The sequence below is a fragment of the Pseudoliparis swirei genome, chromosome 17, assembly GCF_029220125.1.
Source record: "Pseudoliparis swirei isolate HS2019 ecotype Mariana Trench chromosome 17, NWPU_hadal_v1, whole genome shotgun sequence".
Taxonomy (NCBI): domain Eukaryota; kingdom Metazoa; phylum Chordata; class Actinopteri; order Perciformes; family Liparidae; genus Pseudoliparis; species Pseudoliparis swirei.
The window spans coordinates 19,813,356-19,837,573 of NC_079404.1; the positions used below are offsets into that span (position 1 = coordinate 19,813,356).

The following is a 24,218-nucleotide window of genomic DNA, read 5'->3' on the forward strand; positions in this document are numbered from 1 at the left end:
TCCATCAACTATCACTCCAGTGTTCTAATGGTACATTGTGTTTGCTAATCGCCTTAGAAGACTAATGTCTGATTAGAAAACCCTTGTGCAATTATGTTAGCACAGCTGAAAACAGTTATGCTGGTGATATAAGCTATAACTGGCCTTCCTTTGAGCTTGACGTTTGAAGAACAAAATTAATATTTCAAATATTAATCATTATTTCTAACCTTGTCAATGTCTTGACTATATTTTCAATTCAATTTTCAATTCATTTGATAAATAAAAGTGAGTTTTCATGGAAGACACAAAATTGTCTGGATGACCCCAAACTTTTGAACGGTAGTGTATGTAATGCTAATGGCCAGAATTGACACCATGTGACACCACGAGGTGTTAAAAGGCTGCTTCAACGCCGTCGAATCTTCCTCAAAATCGTCACGTTTTTTGCACCGCTGACGATGCAAAACTGTGGAAAGGCTGACTAGTTTCAGGAATCGCTTCACAGTATGTTTTGCCAACGGGGCGAACCTCGTGTTCAACAAACAAAGAGGAAGGAGCCGGCGAGGACAGAAACCACAACAGGGAAACGTCAGGGTCAACAGAGCTAAGGAAGGGACTTTCCTCAGAAGGAAATCAAGGCAACGGGGGAGTCGTAGACTGTGGTTGTGTCGAACAAAAGCATGAGCATACGCTTGTGATGCTAAGATGGCCTTGTGGAGTATTTACCCTGGCAGTGAGCTGGAAGAAAGGTCTGCGATCCTCGCCCTTCAGCAGCAGAGGTACCGTGGTCCCGCGGCGTTCTCTTTCGGGCGCTTCCCCTCGCCATTTAGCCTCGTCTGGGCTACTTCCTGTCAAAAGAACATCGGAACAAATTAGAGACTTGAAGTTTGAAATTTAAACATCGCACATTCAAAATGGGGGCGGCTGTAGCTCAGCGGGGTGAGGGGGGGGGTTGTCCTGCAACCCCAAGGCCGTCGGTTCGATTCCCCGCTCTCCCCATTAGTTGCAAGTCGAAGTGTCCATGAGCAAGGCACTGAACCCCCAGTTGCATCACTGCAGCCCACTGCTCCTTAATAACCAAGGATGGGTTCAATGCAGAGAATGCATTGCGTTGCCTGTGTACCGGTCCTCTGTGCAATGACGATTGATTAAATCCAAAATGTCCAGTGTGAATCCAGTGAAAATCTACACCGGCCTGCAGAAAAAGGGGTCGTTAATATAGGTCACGACTACTCCTTAATATCCTCGTTAATTCGAGCACACAATGTTTCGGACAATAGGAGCGCTGCAACGAAGGCGGGGAGGAGGAAGCCTCGGCCACGGCACAACTCAGGGCTGTGGACTGTGTTGCTGACTCTTGTTCCTGTGGGATGTGCCCCCCCCCCCCCCCACCCCCCTCGCATGGCCTATGCACTAGGACCACAGCCACAGCCAGAGCATCAATAATAAATGTGCTCTCACACAGTTTATGAGGAACTCATTCTTTACGATATCACCAGACGGGAATGGAGTAAAAAAAAAAAAGAAGAGAAATGGCCGGATGAAATTGTTCTTTTCACTTATTTATTTTTTCCTTTTTCACTTTATATATATATATATATATATGGTGAAAAAGTGGAGCTGCAGTCTGCTGCCTTTGTCTGTTTCCTCATCCTTTCCACTCTTGAACGTATCCTTTAACTCCTCTTTTAAACTCTTACTGAAGTCAAATCAACCAAGTTAGAAGCTGATGACGCTAAAGAGCCCGTACAAGTCTGCTCATTCGGGAGGCGAAATAAAACAGGATGTGTATATAGCATAGGATAAAACAGAAGACACCGTATCAGTGGCTTCAGCAGAATGTGGGAATCACAGTCACAATTCCCTCCTGGCTCTCCTCCTTATACTCCCCAGCGCTCCCACGGCCTGACCGAGCACAAGCCTGTTTTGTAGCACGTCCAGCCGGCTTCCCGTGGAAGCCCGATGCATGTTGCCCACCCAGAGAGGAGCTGTAGAGACGAGCTAGACGGGGAGTGTCGGAGGGGAGGGGAGCGGCTGTTTGAGGAGGTTTCCCCACTCCTGCTATCGCCAAAGGAACATGGAGAGAGAGAGAGAGAGTGGCGCGTATTTATTTATTGTGCGTTCAAGGCCTGGGCCTGTTCCTTCATCCCTTGAGATGCGCATGTAAAGCTCATGTTTGTGTGAAGCGTAACGCAGCGTACAAACAGAGTTCAACGGGACACGGAGCAGACATACAAGAGTCTGACATCTTCTTTACCCTTCCTCTCTCTCTCTTCCCGGCTGGAAATATCTTCATTTTCAAGCACTCCGTCTCTTAACCCTCCTGTTACCTTTCGGGTCAATTTGACCCCATTCAATGTTTAACGTCAGTGTTCTTCGGGGTCAATTTGACCCCAGGCTGTTTTTCACTGTGTCAAACATATAAGAACTAGAACGGGCACTCTGTAGAGCGCATACCTTCGCATATCACAAGATTGGGCATTGCATTATGAACATGTTGGCATTAGTTGCATGCCAATTGGATAAAAATGGAAAAAATAAGATTTTGACCTTTTCTTGACCTTGACCTTTGACCCGATCGATCCCAAAATCTAATCAAATGGTCCCCGGATAATAACCAATCATCCCACCAAATTTCATGCGATTCGGTTTAATACTTTTTTAGTTATGCGAGTAACACGCATACAAATAAATAATTAAATAAATAAATACAAGGCGATCAAAACATAACCTTCTTCATTTTCAATGCGAAGGTAAATATCAACTTCTTTATATATTTAAAGGGCTATTTAGGTAGTCAACAAACACACATAAAGTACCTCACACTTAAACTTGGGAAACAATATTAATTCTAATTTTCTGGAGGTTTTAATTGCTGGGGTCAAATTGACCCCGAGGGTAAAATATGTGAGTGAATGTGAAGGTAACAGGAGGGTTAAAAGTCTGATGTTTCCTTTCTTTGAAGACAAAATGAAGAGATGGCTCCTGCGCCGCCACGAGCACATTTCTTACAACTATCAAACTGCGACGGCGGTCGCCTCGTGCGCTCGGTGTGGCCCAGACTCTCCATTTATCCTCGGTGCCTAATAAGCTAACAAGGGCATAAAAAAGAGGGACCTCCTATATTTAATGAGGTCTTTGAACATGTGCGGATGGGAGTTTGTTGGTTTTAGTGGCGCATGAAAACCACGTTAGACAGAAGGAACACCATGACCGAGACCACAGGCTGTGGCTAGAGTGCCAATAAAAAAGAGCAATAAAGGGAAAGTTAAGGAGACATCTTGTTAATAAAAGACTTCAACACTTCCGCTGGTGTGATGCGCCTTCGCGATGCTTTTCGATCTCTCACATCCTAAATGTGTTAGTTTAATTATCCCAATGCAGAGAGGAGACTGAGATAGGGGTACGATCAAAACAAACTGGTTTAAATAGCATACCATCAGACCACATCAGAGGGAAAACGTATTTATAGTTCGTTTTGAAAGGTCACGCTTCCCGGCAGAGGAAAAGGCTGCTGCCGAAGAGGGCGAGACACAATGAACTAGAACGGGCACTCGGTAGAGCGCATACCTTCGCATATCACAAGATTGAGCATTGAATTATGAACATTTTGGCATTAGTTGCATGCCAATTGGATACAAATTTACCGTGCTATGGTAAAAAGAAAATGTTGACCTTTTCATGACCTTGCCCTTTGACCCGATCGATCCCAAAATGTAATCAAATGGTCCCCGGATAATAACCAATCATCCCACCGAATTTCATGCGATTCGGTTTAAAACTTTTTTTTATGATGCGAATAACACGCATACAAATAAATAAATATATAAATACACGGCGATCAAAACATAACCTTCTGCATTTTCAATGCAAAGGTAATGACACTTTTGATAAATCTTTCCTTCAAGGCATTAATGCTGTTGCATTTGTTTGTTCCTGTGGGAAGAGGGTGGACATGGTTGGTTGTGTGTGGGCCTGAATACAAGCCGGAAGACCATTAACAATTATATGCAACATCCGTACATTGCTCCCCAAAAAAGACGCATTTCCTTCAAACAGCAACGGGAATTTGACATTCATGGTCCGATTCATAATTCTCACGGGCTGTAGCCTCTTCGGAAACCTTTGAAATACAAACCAAAACTGGGTTAATCCCATATGTGTTGTGGAGAGTATCTTGATTGCTTTGCCAACTGCAGTTGTATATCTTCATATTGGACACAAGGGGAAATCTGCTGCAGGTCATATCTAAAAAAACACAAGTCTGCTTGGCAGCTGAAACATAATTCCCTCACTCTCTCATTAAATGCCCTCAACAACCAGATCCCTTTTAAAAGCCAACTTATTTTTGATTATTTAACAAGGGTGATTTTTTTCAGCCTTTTTACTATTCTACGCTGAGCATGAGCTGCATTACTAAGTGGGAAGTAATGTGAATTCAAACAGGAGCTGATGTCCACTTTGCTCAGCAGGGAAGTGACGGAATAACAGGATAAACAAACAAAATGAGCCACTACTTGGGGGATGCAGGATGTCGGACTAAATTAACCTTATCAAGCACACTTAGTGAGCTACCTGCTTGATTATGACTTTTAAATAAATGTGTTTCATCGTCTTTTTGAAGAAGGGTGTACTGGTGGGGTGATTAAAGCAAGGTCATCGTGTTGAAAAAGTGTTTTTTTGCATTCCTTTAGTTAATAGTGGAAGCAGAATACTCCACTTCTCATTCACACCCTGTAGCTGCTTATTAAAACCTCCAGAAAATTATTAGAATTAATATTGTTTCCCAAGTTTAAGTGTGAGGTACTTTATGTTTGTTTGTTGACTACCTAAATAGCCCTTTAAATATATAAAAAAGTTGATATTTCTTAGATGTTTGACACAGTGAAAAACAGCCTGGGGTCAAATTGACCCCAAAGAACACCGACATTAAACATTGAATGGGGTCAAATTTACCCTCAGGGTAACAGTAGGGTTGATCAGCAATGTAAACATGGGTTATTTGGGAGTTTTTCCTGATCCGATGCGAGGTTTTGGGCCAGGGATGTCTATGTGTACAGATTGTAAAGCACTCTGAGACAAATTTGTAATTTGTGAAATTGGGCTATACAAATAAACTGAATTGAATTCTCTCGAGATGAACAAGAGAATATACAGTACAAGGAAGGTCAGAAGAGACGTATGAAGGACATGTGGTAATCTAGAGGGGAGGCATTCAGGGAGTAGAAGACAAAGAGAACAGCGCAATGCGACTTCAGCAACCTCCGGCAATCCGAATAGTCAACATGTACAACATACTGGGGAAGAAAAGGACTAAAACCTTCATGTTTTTATTATATTGGCACAGGAATAATAAAAAAATTCTTTTAATTGAGCTTCAAAGTTCAGTCTTTATGTAGGGAAGACAGCAAGTTACAAAATAGGACAATATCTCAATATAATCCAATCGAAAGGTGAAGAAGAGCTATTTCAGGAATGGTACTTGAAATGTAATATAATAAGAAAATAGTTTAATATGCCCACCACATTTTCCTGAAGCCCAAGCTGAAGTTTTAAACGGCGTGTTTTTGTCCTACGAACGGTTAAAACAAAAATAAGTCTACGTTTATAGAAGACAACCAGAACATATGAATATGTGAGGCACAAACACATTCTTGCTCAAAATAAAACCCAAATGGAAATCTTATGATCAAAATTGAATCGGATGTATTCTCTGACAACTAATCAATCATTCAGCTAATTGTATCCGCTCTAGTGTAACAAACACGATGGCGGCCCCCGCGATGTGACTTTCTAGTTATTTGTAAGCGCAAACCTTTAATCGCAGCAGATCCAAAGATCACTACTCTGGTTATGGTGTTTGAAAATAGCAACGATTTAAAACTCTATTTGCCCGACAGCTGGAAAGCCAGGCCTCCAATCAAACCCCTGCGCTGTGTCTCTGAGGGCCCTCAGAAAGGTGAATTTACACACCGGAGGAGCCTCAGTTGACGAAGAAAGGGAAGATGAAGTTAACGTGATTATGCACAAGGACGAACGTCTTTTAAAAAAGGTCTTGGGCTAAAACGCACTCCAGAGGTAAGTTTAACTTTTGCAATTGGATTCGATGGAAATCTGGCTCCAACCCAGAATCATTTTTGGGAGTGCCTACAGTATCGATCATACATATTGATCATAAGATATCTACATTTTGATACAAGATAAAACCAAGTGCATGGACATGAGATGAGTTGCATTTAGTAGTGACATTAGGCATTTAAAGTAAATATACTATTCGATTTTGGGCCAGCTAGGGGGGGGGCTGAAATCATCCATTTAAGTATGTATTTTACCCCACAAAAAATATGTATTTAATTAAATTCAAAGGTTTGTTGTCATGCATAACGAACCTTTCAGGATCTTCAGCTATTCGTAGGTACAGTATAACAACAACAATAGCTCTACATTACGATGCCGCGTTTCCACCGGTGAAAATACCCGTGGCGCAAAGACCAGGCTCGTCGACACGCCGCACACATCGGTCACTTCGGTTGCACGTGGGATGGGAATCTGAGACCGAGGGAATAAGAGCAAAGGAAGTCCCAGAAGAGCGGCGCTCCAGTGCTCCGATTCAGTGACGATCTCAGCGACTTGTGTTTTCTTTCTCCGGCCTCAGACGCTGCAGTTCTACTTCTCTTCCCGCGAGAAATCTGAGAATTGAAGATGCTAAAATGGTTTTAATCTTTTTATTTAAAGTGAAACAAAGAAGCTTCGAGCACTTCAGTAGAGCTCTCTGTACACAGCCAATCACTGATTACCTTCGCATTGAAAATGCGGAAGGTTATGTTTTGATCGCCGTGTATTTATTTGTATGCGTGTTACTCGCATAACTCAAAAAGTCTTTAACTGAATCGCATGAAATTTGGTGGGATGATTGGTTATTATCTGGAGACCGTTTGATTAGATTTTGGGATCGATCGGATCAAAGGTTCGAGATCACGGTCATGAAAAGGTCAAAATATTCTTTTTACCATATAAATTGTTATCCAATTGGCATGCAACTAATGCCAACATTTTTATAATTCAATGCCCAATCTTGTGATATGCGAAGGTATGCGCTCTACCGAGTGCCAGTTCTAGTTCTGTATGAAAACACCAGACTTAAATAGAGCAACGGATGCTACACCTACATTGTGCCCTTGGAAATAAAGGGCCCGTAACAAAGAGAATGGCGAATGAGGTCGTTTGGAAACTTAATTCAGCGAAAGAAAAAATCTTACTGGAGTCGTCCCTGGAAGTATAAACTGCAACATCAATTAGACAGTGATCCCTGTGAGGGGACATTTAACTCATTAGCAGGAAGTCAGAGTCATTTAGAGGAAAGACATCCACGTCATCTTTCGGACGGTCCATAGCGTTCCAGGTTTTTACTCCGTCTCTTGCCAAAGTGTGAAACTCGGCACTAAAAGAAAGCCGGGGTTCCCTTTCATGAGACACACTCCTTCCAGCTCATCAAAGGGAGCGCTTTACAATTCCTCCTGTTAAAAAAGGCTCCTTTTATATAAATAGTCAAAAGAAAGAATAAGCTGCTACTGACATAGTTTATCTTCAATATGATGTTCCTAGACTAATAAAAGACAAAAGCAGACGGCATTGTTTTAAAAAGGAGTACAGCTTGAGTGCTATAGCTACTTCTCTGCTTATGAATTGAACTGATTAAATAAGTCATGCATAAAGGTTTCTTTTCTCCAATGAGAGAAAACGTAGATATGTATTTCTAACACTGTTTGTATTCTGTTACAATAAAATGAAAATTACCGGCACTCTCTTGCCATGTTCAAAGACAAAGTCTGAAAGCCCAAACATCCTTTTACATGTTTACTATATATATTTAGAGATGACTGGAGAAGTGCAAAATTATGAAAATATATTTCTGCCTCACTCCAGCCCGGGCAAAGAAACATGAATTTGTTCAATACTACTGATTAATGACATATATTACGTACTGTACACTTATCACCATATTGTTTTATGCAGACGCAAAACTATCAAAACACTCGGCCTAGACCTTACCAGGGTGTTTCGAAATCCCAACGGTGTTATTTTTTTAGAAAGACGCTCCTTATTCTATTAAACTGTTACAGAAATCCTGTAACAGGGTAACCTTTGACTTCGGCAGTCCCGTTACTGACAACCTGTCAAAGTAATAACTTTATTGACTTATCGTACAGTAAACGAAAATGACTTTGATCATTTTTGCTGACCTCGATATTGTCCGCCCAGTGTCTTTTTACATGTACGGCAGCAAATGGGCTCTTACTATTTTCTAAGTTGTCCAAAGTCAAATCAAATAAAAACAGAAATAAGAGAGAAGGGTTAACAATGTGGCCTCCTTATGAGCTTCTTATTGACAGAGGAAAAGGCCAGAGACAAAGGGGGCTAAGAGGCACACTGAAGAAACAAAGAGGTCTCACATTTTGTTGGCAGGAGGTGAAAATTGAGTGTTCCCTCATTTCAACAATCCCTCCCTCTGTCAACTCCCTCATCACTCACTTTCCCCTGTGATGACACACTCACGTAATTAGCGCTGAAGTTGAGAAGGTAATCCTGGAATCGGTACCCCCGCGGATCTACTCCAAACAGAACGGCCCATTATTGGCCTGTTGGAGTAAGCGACAAGGTCAGCAACTCACAGTCAAATCATTGCAATTGGAGACTTCCCAGGGTGGGTTAGCGATATGTTCTTGTGGGTCCCATTCCCGTCCTGTGGGAGCAACAGTGGGAAAGCCAATTTCCATCTTGTCCTACACAGATTTAACTAGAACGGGCACTCGGTAGAGCGCAGACCTTCGCATATCACAAGATTGGGCATTGAATTATGAACATTTTGGCATTAGTTGCATGCCAATTGGATAGAAATTGACCGCGCTATGGTAAAAAGAAGATTTTGACCTTTTCATGACCTTGACCTTTGACCCGATCGATCCCAAAATCGAATCAAATGGTCCCCGGATAATACCCAATCATCCCACCAAATTTCATGCGATTCGGTTTAAAACTTTTTGAGTTATGAGAGTAACACGCATACACATAAATAAATAAATACACGGCGATCAAAACATAACCTTCCGCATTTTCAATGCGAAGGTAATGAAGCATTATGTCTCAGGGCTATATATACAGGACTGTCTCAGAAAATTAGAATATTGTGATAAAGTTCTTTATTTTCTGTAATGCAATTAAAAAAACAAAAATGTCATGCATTCTGGATTCATTACAAATCAACTGAAATATTGCAAGCCTTTTATTCTTTTAATATTGCTGATTATGGCTTACAGCTTAAGAAAACTCTAAAATCCTATCATAAAATTTTAATATTTCCTCAGACCAAGTAAAAAAAAGATTTATAACAGCTGAGTGTTTGTCAAGGCTCAGGAAACCCTTGCAGGTGTTTCGAGTTAATTAGACAATTCAAGTGATTTGTTTAATACCCTACTAGTATACTTTTACATGATATTCTAATATTTAGAGATAGGATATTTGAGTTTTCTTAAGCTGTAAGCCATAATCAGCAATATTAAAAGAATAAAAGGCTTGCAATATTTCAGTTGATTTGTAATGAATCCAGAATGCATGACATTTTTGTTTTTTGAATTGCATTACAGAAAATAAAGAACTTCATCACAATATTCTAATTTTCTGAGACAGTCCTGTATATATATATATATTAATATTTGTGGATTTACAGAAAATTGTCACACATGCTGGGTCACCTAGCAGCTATTTGTTGGGGAGAAGGGATTCCAACATATCTAGATGTTCAGCCATGCTCGTGGCATGGCTCTGTGCTTGGTAATGTCGCTCAGTCGATGGGATGGTTCAGCTGATCGGTGGACCACTTTGGTCCGAACCCAATAACTCTGGGATGGATCAATAACCCTAGTTTATGACCAAATACTTGCACAACTAACAACATCACTTCAGAAAGACTTTTGGTTTAGACAAGATGGCACACGACAGCCTCACAGAGATCTCGACGTCACTGAGCGCAGCCCAAACAGCATCCTGCATCAAAGGCCTTTCAGTCTCGTTTTCATGGACGTCATTATATTCATCCCAAATATGCAATATTTAGTATACTAGATCAATGGATACCAAATAAAACCACAAATAGCAAAACATTCGTATTTGTCTGATCTTTGCAAAACAAGAACAAAAATCATTGAAGTACAACACTCACACACACACACACCTACACACACACACACACACAAAGATCAAGAGGTCCCAAATTGCTGTGAGCAAAAAACCTCAACAGCCTTTCTTTACAAAAGATGTTCACTTCATATAATCCTCTCTTAAAACAGCCTCTATTCCCTCAATCCAAAAACTCCCAAAATATAAAGGATGGAAGTTTGAGAGCTTGGCTGGACTCCAATCAACGACGTCTCACAATAAATACACGGACACGGAGGTGTGATGACCTTCCTGTTGGGAAATTATGGATGTGGTGCGACGACCCGGTCGTTGCGTCAGTTGACTTACTCTCATCCGAGCAGAACCAAATCTTTCTTGGGAAGGAAGCTCCGTCAGAGAAAAACAAACAAACAAACAACTCACCTTCTCTTTTGTGTGAGTCAAAATACTCCCCACTCCTATTACACCTCTAGCCTCTCATTCATTTGAGATGGTAGAACATCTGTCCATCTCTTGTAAATCCAAAATCTGCCTTCATAGCGCAGTCAAGCACACACACACACTGTAGCGGCGAAAACTCCCTTCGTGTCATCGGTAAATGTTTCTTGACATTTCCATTAGTTTTACCACTCTTAAACGGAAAGAACGAGTCTACGCGTGTAATGTATTTCAACAACGGTAGAAAACAGTGAGTTCGCTCCGTTCTTTTTACTGAATTCTGGCACGTGAAACAAGTCCGCCCGTTGATATCAATGCGCGAGCTCAATACGTCACAACTCACCTGATTATTCTAAACAATGCAAATTATAACATACAATTATGCAATCACTATAACAAACAAATCTAAATATGAATCTAAATAATATAGTATCTAAATCTGAGTCTAAATTACAATTACAATATGGAAAATGGCACCAACATTCCGGCCCCTAATTGCTCATCATGGGGATGACAATTACCTAACTAAACATATCCATTTCTATATTCTAAAACATTTCTCTAAGGCCTAAGCCAACATAAACAACCTAGACAAGTCTAGATGAGGCCTACAAAAATGACAACTGTAGAAGTAATAATGTCCTAAATAACAATGTCCTTTATTGTCCATGGGGTTCTTCCATCTCGAGCAGGAGACACAACTTAGTTATGGGTCTCACTATGGTGTTGGTCTTCGTTTTGACAAGGACCCGACGGACGAACCCTTTGGCGTCGGGGATTGTCTTCTCCACCTTTCCCATCAACCAGGACCCTCTTGGAGCCCTCTGGTCCACGATGAGTACAACATCTCCCTCTTTCACATTCCTCTTCTTCTCCAGCCACTTCTGCCTTTCTTGTAGGAGGGGCAAGTATTCTCTGGACCAGCGCTTCCAGAAGATGTCGGAGATATACTGCACTTGCCTCCATCGTCGTCTGGTGTATAGATCCTCCTTCTGAAACACACCTGGAGGGAGTGCTGGTTTTCCCTTGAGAAGGAGAAGATGATTCGGCGTTAGTGGCTCAAGGTCGTCCACGTCATCAGATGACTTGGTTAGGGGTCTGCTATTGATCACTGCTTCGACTTCACACATCACAGTTTGCAGACATTCGTCGTCGAGTGACTGTAGCTTCAGACGGTTGGTGAGTATCTTCCGGACTGTTCTTATCTGTCGCTCCCAGACACCACCGTGGTGTGACCCAGCAGGCGGGTTGAAGATCCAAGTGACTCCTTTTTGCAGTAGAGTCTCAGAGATCTGGGACTGGTTCCATTCTTTCATCGCCCGGCGGATCTCGTGTTCTGTAGCTACCAGGTTCGTTCCATTATCGGATCTCATAATCTCGACTTGTCCTCTTCTTGCTATGAAACGTCTCAATGCATTTATACATGAGTCGGTGTCGAGAGAGTGTGCGATTTCTATGTGGACTGCTCTGACTGTAAGGCAAGTAAACAGGACTCCATAACGTTTTACATGCACGCGTCCACGCTTTGCTTCGAAGGGGCCGAAATAGTCGACACCGACGTTAGTGAATGGTGGATGGTCAAGCAATAGACCAGGGGTGGCCAACACGCGGCTCGCGAGCCTCATGCGGCTCTTTAACTAGTTTCATGCGGCTCTTCAGGAGCTGTCACATGACATGCGTCAAAAATGCTTGGCTGGCGCTGTCATTCACTCCCCCTACAGCTAGATGGCACACTGACCATGTAAGCCTGGTTGAGTGACGTCAAACGAGCGACGAGAGAATCTTTGGTGTGCCATCATTTGTGTTGTAAACAATTTCCGTCAAGTTACCTCTTGAAATGGCAGGGAAAAAAAGCACAGCCTAACGAAAATATGAAGAAGAACACAGGACGTTTTTGCCAGAGTGGGAGAGTTTATATTTTTTTGTTAAACGTAATGGCAAGCCGATCTGCCTTATATGTCACGCAGCATTAGCACATTTCAAAGCTTCAAATCTTCAGCGTCACTTCAGCTCACTCCACCCTAACATCGAACAGGAATTTCCAAAAGGGACGGAACTTCGCAAGAACAAGTTGGTCGCTTTGAAAAGCCAGGCAGAAAAGCAGGTACAGTTTTTCATCATGTTGGTGTGTGACATTTACAATAAATCTGGCTGATCAGAGGTGTGTGTGTGTGTGTGTGTGTGTGTGTGTGCGTGTGCGCGCGCACACATATGTGTATGATGTGGCTCTTTGCGGTAACACAGTAAAAAATGTGGCTCTTAGTCTCTGACTGGTTGGCCACCCCTGCAATAGACGATCAGGCGGTAGATTCGCCATCTTCTGTTCACTCACGGCAGCTTGACTCTTGCGGCATTTCACACACTTTGAAAGCACATTTCTCACCGCTGCATTTCCTTTGCATATCCAGACCCTTTGTCTCAGCCGAGCAAGGGTATGGTTTCTCCCTCCATGTCCGATTTCCTTATGAGCGTTCCTGATGACCAGGGTCGTGATGTGGTGATCCTTGGCCAGGATAGTTGGATGCTTTGTATGTTCTGGCAAGGCCGCCTGGTGCAATCTTCCACCAACCCGGAGAACCCCATCTTGAAGGAAGGGATCCAGCTTCACGAGAGAACTGCTTCTCCTGATCTTTTCACCTTTCTGCAGAGCGTGAAGCTCCTCATGAAAGGCTTGACGTTGGTGGAACTGAATGATCGCAGTTTCTGACCTTCTGACATCCTTGACAGTCAAATGGGTTCCTTTTAGGGTAGATTTCCATTTCTGCATGTGGTTTTCAACTGTCTTAATTCTTGCGTCTTGGCTTTCTGAAGACTGGGCTTGAGACCCAAACTTCTTCCTTGTTTCGCACAGACTTTGAAGCAGTTCCTTCAGCCTCAACATCCAGGCGACGGCCTTCTTCAGGCTGTGCCAGTCGGAGTAATGATGAATCAGCTTGAAGAGAGGGTCTGTGCTTGAATCTACAGTGTTGATGATGTTCACGCTGATCATACGCTTCACTTCAGCGTCTTCTTCACTTATCACTCTTGAGAACTCTGATAGGACAGGCCAGTGAGCCTCACTCTTGTTTAGGTAGTCGGGACCTTCAATCCAGCTCTGACACTTCATGAAGTGCTTTGCCTTCATTCCTCTTGATGCGTAGTCAGCTGGGTTAGAAGCCGTGTTGACATACTTCCACTGTGCTGGCCTTGTGTTCTCTCTGATTGTCGTTACTCTATTTGCTACGAATGTTTTGAAACGAGCGTCGTCGTTGTCGATGTATCGGAGGACGGTGGTGCTATCTGTCCATAGCACAGACTCTTTGAGGTCCATCCGAAGCTCTTCCTTCATGAGCTTATCCATTTTCACTGCAATGGTAGCCGCGGTGAGCTCGAGGCGTGGGATTGTGACAGGTTTAAGCGGCGTCACTCTGGATTTCCCTAAAAGAAATGAGCAGTGGACTCGACCGTGGCTGTTCTCGATGCGGAGGTACGTGACGACGCCGTAGCCCGTCTCGCTAGCGTCAGAGAAATGGTGCAGCTGTGCTGACATCACTGGACCAAATCCCTCTGGCTTGATGCACCTCCTGACAGAAAAGCTGGTGAACTGGCTCAAATCGGACAGCCAGGCGAGCCATCTGTTTGCCATGTCTTCTGGAATTTCTTCATCCCAGGTAAGTTTCATTCGACAGAGACCCTGAACGATGGTCTTCGCAAGAAGAATGAACAGCGACAGGAATCCAAGGGGGTCGTATATTGAACTTACGACCGAGAGAATACCCCGTCTGGTGATGGGCATGTTCTTCACATGGATCCGGAACTTGAAGGAATCTGATTCTATGCACCAGTCCACTCCAAGGGCCCTTTCCATAGGTAGTTCATCCTTGTCCAGGTCTAGATTCTTTATCTCCTTTGCTCTTTCTTGTTCGGGAAGTGATGACAGCACTTCGCAGCTGTTGCTTGACCACTTAGTCAAGCGGAATCCTCCACTCTCACACAGTGCAATGAGGTCCTTGGCCAAGGCAGTGGCCTTCTTCTCGTTGGACGTCGAGACCAGGCAGTCGTCAACGTAGAAGTGTTCTAAGACTGTAGTTACTGCTTCAGGTGATGACCTGTCTTTTCCATCCTCTGCGGTCCGTCGTAAGGCATAGTTGGCGCAGCTCGGGCTCGACTTGGCTCCGAACAAGTGGACCACCATCTTGTACTCACGCGGAGGCTGGCTCAGATCCCCCTGTGGCCACCAAAGGAATCGTAGAAGATCAGAGTCCTCATCACGAACTCTTACTTGATGATACATCGCTTCAATGTCGGCGATGAGTGCGACGTGTTCGTGTCGAAACCTTGTCAAGACTCCAACCAGACCATTAGTGAGGTCCGGACCCTGTAACAGTTCCTCGTTTAGTGACTTCCCCTGAAACGAAGCGGCACAATCGAAAACAACCCGCAGCTTTCCCTTTTGTGGATGGATCACGCCGTGATGTGGAACGTACCACACTCTGCCGTCGTTGCGATTGCGCTCGTCTTCAGGAACTTCCACTGCGTAGCCTTTGTTCAGCAGGTCTGACATGAAGGTCTTGTAGTCATCGTGGAAGCTGGAGTTCTTAGCGAGTTTCCTTTTCAGGTTTGATGCCGGTTGCTCGGCAACACATCTGTTGTTTGGCATCACCACATTTTTGTTTCTGAGAGGCATCCCAATGCTGTAGTGCCCATTGACTTTCTTGATTGTCTCAGTCACAGACTTCATGAACTGAACGTCTTCTCGTGACATTTCTGACTTCTCTTCGCAGGCTTGCTCCGGAAAGTCGTGGTTGTATTGCTGCAACAGCATGCTGTCCACGCCACTGACTGAGATTCTGTTGACTGAAGCCCTTTGACTGCAGTGACTTGACTTGTGGTGATCGTCACGTTTCTTGAGAGGGCCATTAACGACCCACCCGAGAGTCGTCTTTACTGCGTAAGGCCCGTCACCTTGGCTGTGGATTATCTTCCACGGCTCCATCGCAGAGTGAGCGTTCATTCCAATCAGTATCTCAACATCTGCGTCGATCTTTGGTAACCGTACTTCTTTACGCAGATACGGCCATCTTTCCAAGTCCTTCTCAGCAGGAATATTGTCCTTCGTTACAGGTATGTCTGTGTGGGTGTAGACGTCTGGCAGGCTTATGTACTTGTTCTCTGTCAGACCGCACACTTCCAGATCTGAGAGCACGTAGCAGGACACAGGCTTCTCCTGGCCCATAGTACGGAGTAGCACTTGAGTCTTCTTACCATGGACGCCGAGCTGTCTCATCAGCCTTTCGGAGCAAACGAAGCGGAACTACCCGAGTCCATGAACGATACGTCTCTATTGTCGTGTTGCTCCTCTTGGATTTGATGCGACGCCACGATAGACAGGACACAATCATTTCCTCCGGCCCCGGTGACTGCCGTGACTTCCCTCTTGACTGATGCGTCTTCTTGTGGAGCTGAGTGTCCGCTGGTAGAGCTTTGACCTTTCTCAGGCTTGCTGTACTCTTGGTCAGTGTTCTCGTCCCTTTTGCTGTGAAGCAGGCTTGGGTGTTTCTTGCTGCAGATTTCACAAGTGGCTCTCTTTTTACAGTCTTTTGCCATGTGCCCTTGGGTCAGACACCCGAAACAAAGTCCTTTTCCTTTAATGAACTCAATTCTTTCTTTGTTTGGCAGACTTCTTATTTTGTAACATGCGCTCAGGGTGTGTCTGTTGTTGCAGTACAGACATGGCTCCTGAAACGCGTTGCTTGTCTGCTTGTTCTTTCTTGGTTCTGAGGCGCCCCCTTCGTCTGGCTTGACACTCGTAGCACAGCCAGTGGTTCTTTTCGGTCCGCCTCCCTGGGCAGATTTAAAGCTTGACCTGCCTTTTTCTTTCGCTTCGGAGTACTCGTTGACATCACCGAACAGTGGGTCTGAAGCTATCCTAGCTTGTCTGTTGATGTATGTCGTGAGATCAGAGAACTTTGCTCTTCTTCCTTCCCTTTCTTGTATGTCGAAAGCTATGACTCTCCATCTTTCACGAAGTCTGAAAGGCAACTTTGAGAGGACGATCCGCAGGTTGCACGGGCTGTTCATCTCCTCGAGATATTCCATGTCCTTCATGACATTGTTACATCCAGTGAGAAAGATGGAGAAGCTGTGAAGTGACTTTGCATCTTCCGGCTTGACTTGAGGCCATTTGAGAGCCTTATCAACATAGGCTACAGCTATCTTATACTCATTGCCATAGTGATAGGTCAAGAGCCTTCTTGCTTCATTGTAGCCTTGTTGTGCGCTCATGTGCTGGCAACTTCTCACAAGTTCCTTTGGCTCACTGCTGGTGAATTGCTCTAGGTAGTACAAGCGGTCTTCGTCATTGTCTGTACGACTGTGGATGATGTGCTCAAAAGCCTTCAGGAATGGCAGGAACTCAAAAGGATCGCCACTGAATATAGGGACTTCTCGTTGAGGTAAGTTAGCTAGTCTTTGTTGTGTGACTAACGTATCTATGATATCCTTCTGGTTCGATATCATTTCGCTGAGTTCAGCCTGCCTTCCATTGGAATTTGTACTTGTGTTGTTGTTTTCATCCTTTACTTGCACATGATGAGACTTGTGTCTAGGTGGACAGTCAAAAGCACTGTTGTGTTGGCTAACTCGAAGACTGCTAGTCAACTTTGGTCTGACATCTGGAGCATAATGTTCGATGGTCGCTGCTGTAGGCATGTTCTTGATGAGGTAGGAATTCATCCCATCGTCGTCCACGTTATCATACTCTTCCATCACTTGTAGCTTTGCTGTGGACTCTGCGATCGCAGTCTCAACATCTAGCTCCTCCATTTGAGCCTTCAACTGAATCTGCTTAGCTTTCCTTTGAGCCTCCAACTGAATCTGCTTAGCTTTCATTTGAGCCTCCAACTGAATCTGCTCAGCGTTCATTTGAGCCTCTTCCAACTGCAATGCCTGTTTCTTCTTAAGTGCGGCTGCGCGTGCGAGTAGGGCTGCACGGTTAGCTTCCTCGTTTCTACGCAGTGACGAAGCGTGAGATGACGCTTTGGATGACCTTGAGTGTCTGCTGCATACGCTTCGTGCGGTGACTGAACTTTGATTTTCTTGTACAGCAAATGCACTGTCGTCTGGATCCACATCTTCAGTGTCAGACTCACCCTGCTGTGTTGTCGCTCCAGTCTTTGGGGTCGCATTTTCAGTAGCGGCCTGTTCGCCATCGGCACCGGCGTGCCGTCTTGCTTTTATTATCCACTGCTCCAAACTAGTCAAAAAGTTCTCATACTTCATGAGGTTTGGCTCACTCCAATACCGCTGGTCAGCTTCCCTTTCATCGTCAGATAACAGTTCACTAACTGCATTGTTCACTTCAGCAAATCGATTCAGAAATTTGGAGTAATCACTGAGATGATCCTTTTCCACGATGAGAGCATTGGAATCATTTATCATGAGAATTTCTATTTCCTCCGCTTTGGAGACCAGACGTGCTAATGCACGTTTCCTGAGCTTCATCTGTTCATCAAGTTTATTTTCTAGGGCCTTTGTGGTCAACTTGATCCTTCTTTTAATGTCTAGCTCGACATTGCCTTCCATCCTGGTTTCATCCAAATCAGACATTTCAATTGGCTATTATTGTTAGACAAGTCTCTTATTATAGCAAGCTCTTGCAAACTTCTGAAATCCAGATCGACAGTCCTTTAACCTCAAAACATGTGAATGCTTTCCAGAAAAGATTCCAGGGCTGTCTTTATTTCCAGAATAAACTCGAGCTTCTTCGTGGCTAGGTATGACAAGCTAGCAATAGCACTTTTTTCAAATGTCCTGTGTGGCCAATGTCTCGTAGCACATCTTATTTGTTCATTCAATGTTGTTCTTTGTGTACTCATCCATCATCGTAGAAGCCGACCGCATATCCGGTCTGCTGCACAGCGTTGTAGACGGCGATAGCTAATCCTGTAGCTGGTTAGCTTCCTTCGTTAGCAGCACGGCGTTGTCACCGCCGCAGCTCGCTCGCTCCAGTCGTCCGCAGCACGGCCTTGTCATCGGCGCTAGCTGCCCTTTAGCTGGTTAGCTTCCTTCGTCGGCAACACGATGATCTTCTCTCGCCCTCGGCGACTGTTTTCTACTTAATGTAGCGGCGAAAACTCCCTTCGTGTCATCGGTAAATGTTTCTTGACATTTCCATTAGTTTTACCACTCTTAAACGGAAAGAACGAGTCTACGCGTGTAATGTATTTCAACAACGGTAGAAAACAGTGAGTTCGCTCCGTTCTTTTTACTGAATTCTGGAACGTGAAACAAGTCCGCCCGTTGATATCAATGCGCGAGCTCAATACGTCACAACTCACCTGATTATTCTAAACAATGCAAATTATAACATACAATTATGCAATCACTATAACGAACAAATCTAAATATGAATCTAAATAATATAGTATCTAAATCTGAGTCTAAATTACAATTACAATATGGAAAATGGCACCAACACACACACACACATATATCAAAGCTTGCTGTTCACCACGATGTGGTGACAGCAGTGGCTCCATCTTCCCTTCCTACTTTTGATATATTCAGTCTTCCTTTCTTCCTAGGCTTCGGTCCACAAAAGAAATAAAATGAACTGTCACATTTATTTTCATTTGCCAGTAAGTGGATGAGCGGTAGGTGACTGTCTCCACGCCTATCTGTGTGTCTCCATCAGTTCTCTCAGGCTGGAGAAGATGGAGGGGAAACGCGCCCGCCATCATCACTCACGCCCTTGACTGACAGCTTCGGGATACAACTCTCACGTTCTCTTTCATTGGATCGCCCATCTGGGTTAGTTCAATTCAGTTTATTTGAATAGCCCAATTTCACAAATTACAAATTTGTCTCGGAGTGCTTTACAATCTGTACACATAGACATCCCTGCCCCAAAACCTCACATCGGATCAGGAAAAACTCCCAAATAACCCTTCAGGGGGAAAAAAAGGGAAGAAACCTTCAGGAGAGCAACAGAGGAGGATCCCTCTCCAGGATGGACAGAACAATAGATGTCATGTGTACAGAAGGACAGATTTAGAGTTAAAATACATTCAATGAATATGACCGTTGCGAGCATTATTACCTTCGCAATGAAAATGCGGAAGGTTATGTTTTGATCGCCGTGTATTTATTTCTTTTTGTGTTAAACTGAATCGCATGAAATTTGGTGGGATGATTGGTTATTATCCGGGGACCATTTGATTAGATTTTGGGATCGATCGGGTCAAAGGTCAAGGTCATGAAAAGGTCAAAATCTTCTTGAATCGCATGACATTTGGTGGGATGGTTGGTTATTACCCGGGGACCATTTGATTAGATTTCGGGATCGATCGGGTCAAAGGTCAAGGACATGAAAAGGTCAAACACTTTTTTTTTACCATAGCGCGGTCAATTTATATCCAATTGGCATGCAACTAATGCCAAAATGTTCATAATTCAATGCCCAATCTTGTGATATGCGAAGGTATGCGCTCTACCGAGTGCCCGTTGTAGTTCTACTCTCGGATCATCACACAGCAGTGTGCGTGTCAGAGGTGACTGGGTCCGTGTGTCGTGTGTGTGTGTGTTCAGCCGCCGTCTCGTGACATCGGCTCGCCTACTTTATCTGTGATCCCGTCATCCTCGGGCAGAGCAGCCGATGACGAGCAGGAGGAAGCTAAATCACACCGATGGCTGTGATGACCAATGATGCTGAACAGAGGGAGACGTTTCTAACCGTGTCTGTCATTCCCCTCGCGGTTAAATAATCAATGCCAGCCTGCCCTAAAAACCAGTCAGCGTTCTCCCACGAACTGGAAGTCGGGTTTGAGTTACATCCGAGGAAACGCTGCTGAAAAGTGCACCTGAGGGAATGAGAATATGAGTTTCTACTTGTTTCAGGGCGCTCGGGTCAGGTTATATCCATCAGCTGGTTAAGACAACATAGACATTCTAATCGTGTTCATTCATTTCGATGATATCCTCAAATCTAACCCCAAGGTCTTTTGGATCCGTCTCTAATTATTTATCGAGTTTTCTCTGCCCAGAAAAAGAAGAAGAAGATCCTCAGAAAACCAGTTGATATGCAGAAGAGAGACAAAGAGACAGGCAGAGACAGAGGGCCTCACAGGGAGAGAGCGATCCATCAAAGATGTGGAAACACAGTCTGCTTGATTCTTGCCCTTGTGGGACTTTTTGTATGAGAGATTTCAGCTTTTTTTTTAAAGCTAATGAGCAGAAATTCAATTCAACGACTGATCACCTGACTTCCACTTTGTAGATTTTTCAAAGACTGTTTTGTTTTTTAAAATCAGGAAACCAACATTTTTGTTGGAGTTCTTTTTATTTATTTGCATCCGTATTTAAATGAGAAAAGTGTTACTATTTTGAGAATCACTCGAGGAGCTGTCAGTCAACCTTTTAATCATTTCACGTATTCTTTCTGATGTTGAGACGAGTGACATGTTGCAAAGCACCTTCCATAAATATCCTTTTTTCCCTCCATGCTTTCTGCTATGCTGTCTTTCATATGCTGTGATGAGGATTTCACTTGAATTTCCTCATTAAGCCTACCTGTAAACCTTTGCCGTGTTTTCACTTTTTGCCCTGTAAAAACACTCGGCAGTGCAATATTACTGGCTTCATGGCCAAAATATACGCAACATGAGACTCCAGAGAAATGTCTAATGATCTGACTTCAGTCACTAACTCAACCCAGTTTCTGAACCCTGTCCAGGTAGTCCATTGCATCTGAGCGTTGGCACGCTCATCGGTGTTCTGGCATCGGAGGACTGAATGTCAGTCGGCTCTGATTTATATCTGGCTGCCAGATTTGGCTGCGTTTTTTTTGGGGTGCGGTCTTTCGCTGATTTAGTCAGAGAATTTGTTTCAGTTAGCACCACTGAAGCTAAATATGGGCAAATGTTTTGTCCGATTCTGGCAGGACACATCGTCAACCGGTTCCAACGGATTTAGGCCACTGTTGAGCCAAGCTCTTTCTGGATAGATGGAAACCTGACAGCCTGCTTTGTTTATTTATACATCCCTTTCCAACTCGATAAACCGATCCAATCCGATCCAAACATTGTTGCAGGAGAACTGTGGGGAGAATGCACAAAAACAAGGAGAGCCTCCGGAGCTTGATTCTGTCTCATTGTAGAGCCAACCCCACTTAGGTGGATGGAGGCCATGGGAGCCTTTTAGAGAAAGGCTGAAGTCAGGATCCTGCTGACATCAAAGAGGTGGAATAATGCCTATTTCATTACTCACACGACCCCGTACAACTATTTTTACTCTCGGCATTCATACATGAGCTAACCCTCTGAGTGAGAGCTTTAATGACCCCACATTGAGTTGATGCGTGCAGGTGAAATATCTCCCGAACTACATCTTTCTCCTTCTCTGCCAGCGTGGGTCCTTTTTCAGGGAAGCTTTCCTCCGCCGTTCTAGAATGATGCACCCTCAGGCTCCATGTTCATGAGCACGGAATCAAAAACAAGCAGCGGTTCGATCGCGCATGACTGGAAAAAGAGGCATGGTCCTCACTGCCATTGACTCTTTTTTAAAAATGTATTTGAATGATTAAGACATCAACCAAACTTCTATTTCTACCATAGTGTGGACATGTTTTAGGACTAAGTACTCATGGTAACTGCTGTAGTTGTGACATGCAACATTGTAGTCTGATAAAGATTAAGAGATTAGTTTGTTGTTTTTTAACCCTATTAATAATTGGAGCATGCTGTATCCTAACTTGCCTACTTGTTAATATCCATAGAAACCAGTTTCATAAACTATAGTGGTGGTTTACAAGAGAGTAAATATCTAAATATGAATGTATATGTTTCTATCTTTGCCATTTTGTCTTTGCACTACATGAGGAACCACACACACACACACACACACACACACACACACACACACACACACACACACACACACACACACACACACACACACACACACACACACACACACACACGTATCCTGGCTCGTGCTCTGTCCCATAAACACATTACCCAGTCATCACTGTCTTATTCATTCAGCAGATTAAATTTAGCTGCTGAATAACAACATCCTGTTTGGTCTATGTTTACAACCCCAAGAAGGATAACGCTGTATCCTCCTGGATGTTACACTCATCTGTTCATCCCAACACTTCCCTGCATTGTTCCATCCAAGCACAACAACAAAAAACACTCTTTTCCCCCCTGCAAAAGTAAAATGCACTGCGCGGTGATTACAGTAAAGAGGGCTGTAGGACGAGTAAACAATGCCAATACAGGTGTGCAGCATTTGTATTATAAGGGTGTGCATCCATAAAAACGAAGGAAACAAGTCATTGAACATATTATATAAGTCCTATAAACTACAACAACTTAATTACTGCCATGACTGATCTATTTGGACTGCATTTAGTCCCAAAACCCAGACCACACGCTCAACATCTGGCTCAACATCCTCAGCAATGACTTCACATGAAAACGGTCCGAATGACTCAAAGAGAGACCTGTGAACAGTTCTGTTGTCTACTCACCCTCCTGCGTGTTGAGAACCGCGGCGTCAGCATGTTCCGTCGCCGTGGACAGACACCAGACGCGGAAAGCGAGCAGCAAAAAGGCAAAGTTCTTCCGCCGCCTCCAGGTCCTCATGATGCCCGGGCTCGGTGAGGTGAAGCCGGGTAAGGGAGGGGGGAGTGAGGGGGTGGTGGGGGTAGCGTTATACGGTCAGACGAAACCAGCACGACCAGACACTTTCACACAGGTGACAGGGTGGAGATACGGGTCATCGCAGTTCACAGAGGGTGTAGTGGGTGGGGGTTGGGTGGGGTTGGGAAGGGGTGGTGGAAAAGCCTCGCACAAACCGAGACTCAACACGAGATGTGGCAGCTGGCTGTCACTCCAAGAAAGAAGCTGTCAAAAACTTTTCCTTCCAACGCCAGACGGCGAGCGACGGTCTGGGGGAAGAAAAAAAACGTACACATGCATTCGTTGGCAATTTTTTTTCCTCCAAAGGAGCCGAGATAGAGGGCACGACAGAGAGCGGGAGAAGAGGCAGGAGGAGAGGATGTTGGAGTAGCGGACTTGCCATCCCTTCCAGGGCCGGAGCAGCCACACTTCGCCATGTGCGCTTGAGGCTCCGCTGGGTCCTAAAGTCGGTCGAGTTCAAAGACAATACAGTGGACACTGTTCCATCTTCAGGGGGAGACTATGGAGGTGTATTTGTGTCTTTATTACCATTAAACAAAAACAAATTTATTGTATTCTCGAGACTAAATTATGTGTTAGTTTTGCTTCTGAAACTATAATGTTTCCAATATCTTTGCTCTAAAAACAACAACTAACAAAGACACTTTAAAAAGATTTTTTGGCGTAATAATGACACAAATATACCTTCATAGAGACAGGGTAGCACATTATTATTGTAGATGGATGACAACACATAACTTTGACCATGTAACCCCCCGGCTGGATAACATGTAAAAAGTGTTTGCAACAACAAACAGCAGCACAGGGTGTCGAGCAGAAAGAAGACACATAAAAAACGAATGTATCGTAATGATTGTCACATGTCATAAACTCTTACACATGTTCCAACACATCTATACATTTACGAAAATACAATTGTAGACACATAAATAACCTGAC

At 43.9% G+C, this 24,218-nt stretch overlaps 1 protein-coding gene across 1 annotated transcript in view; it reads right to left on the bottom strand.

Annotated features, from left to right (window-relative positions):
- adam12b (ADAM metallopeptidase domain 12b) overlaps positions 1–23,610 on the bottom strand; it is a 95,391-nt gene extending 71,781 nt beyond the window's left edge. The window contains exons 1-2 of the mRNA XM_056435407.1: positions 23,108–23,610; positions 709–830 (exon numbers count right to left, since the gene is read on the bottom strand). Coding sequence (XP_056291382.1) covers positions 709–830; positions 23,108–23,222 — 237 coding nt within the window. The 5' untranslated portion in view covers positions 23,223–23,610. The remainder of the gene's footprint in view (positions 1–708; positions 831–23,107) is intronic.
- Positions 23,611–24,218: the final 608 nt, after the last annotated feature.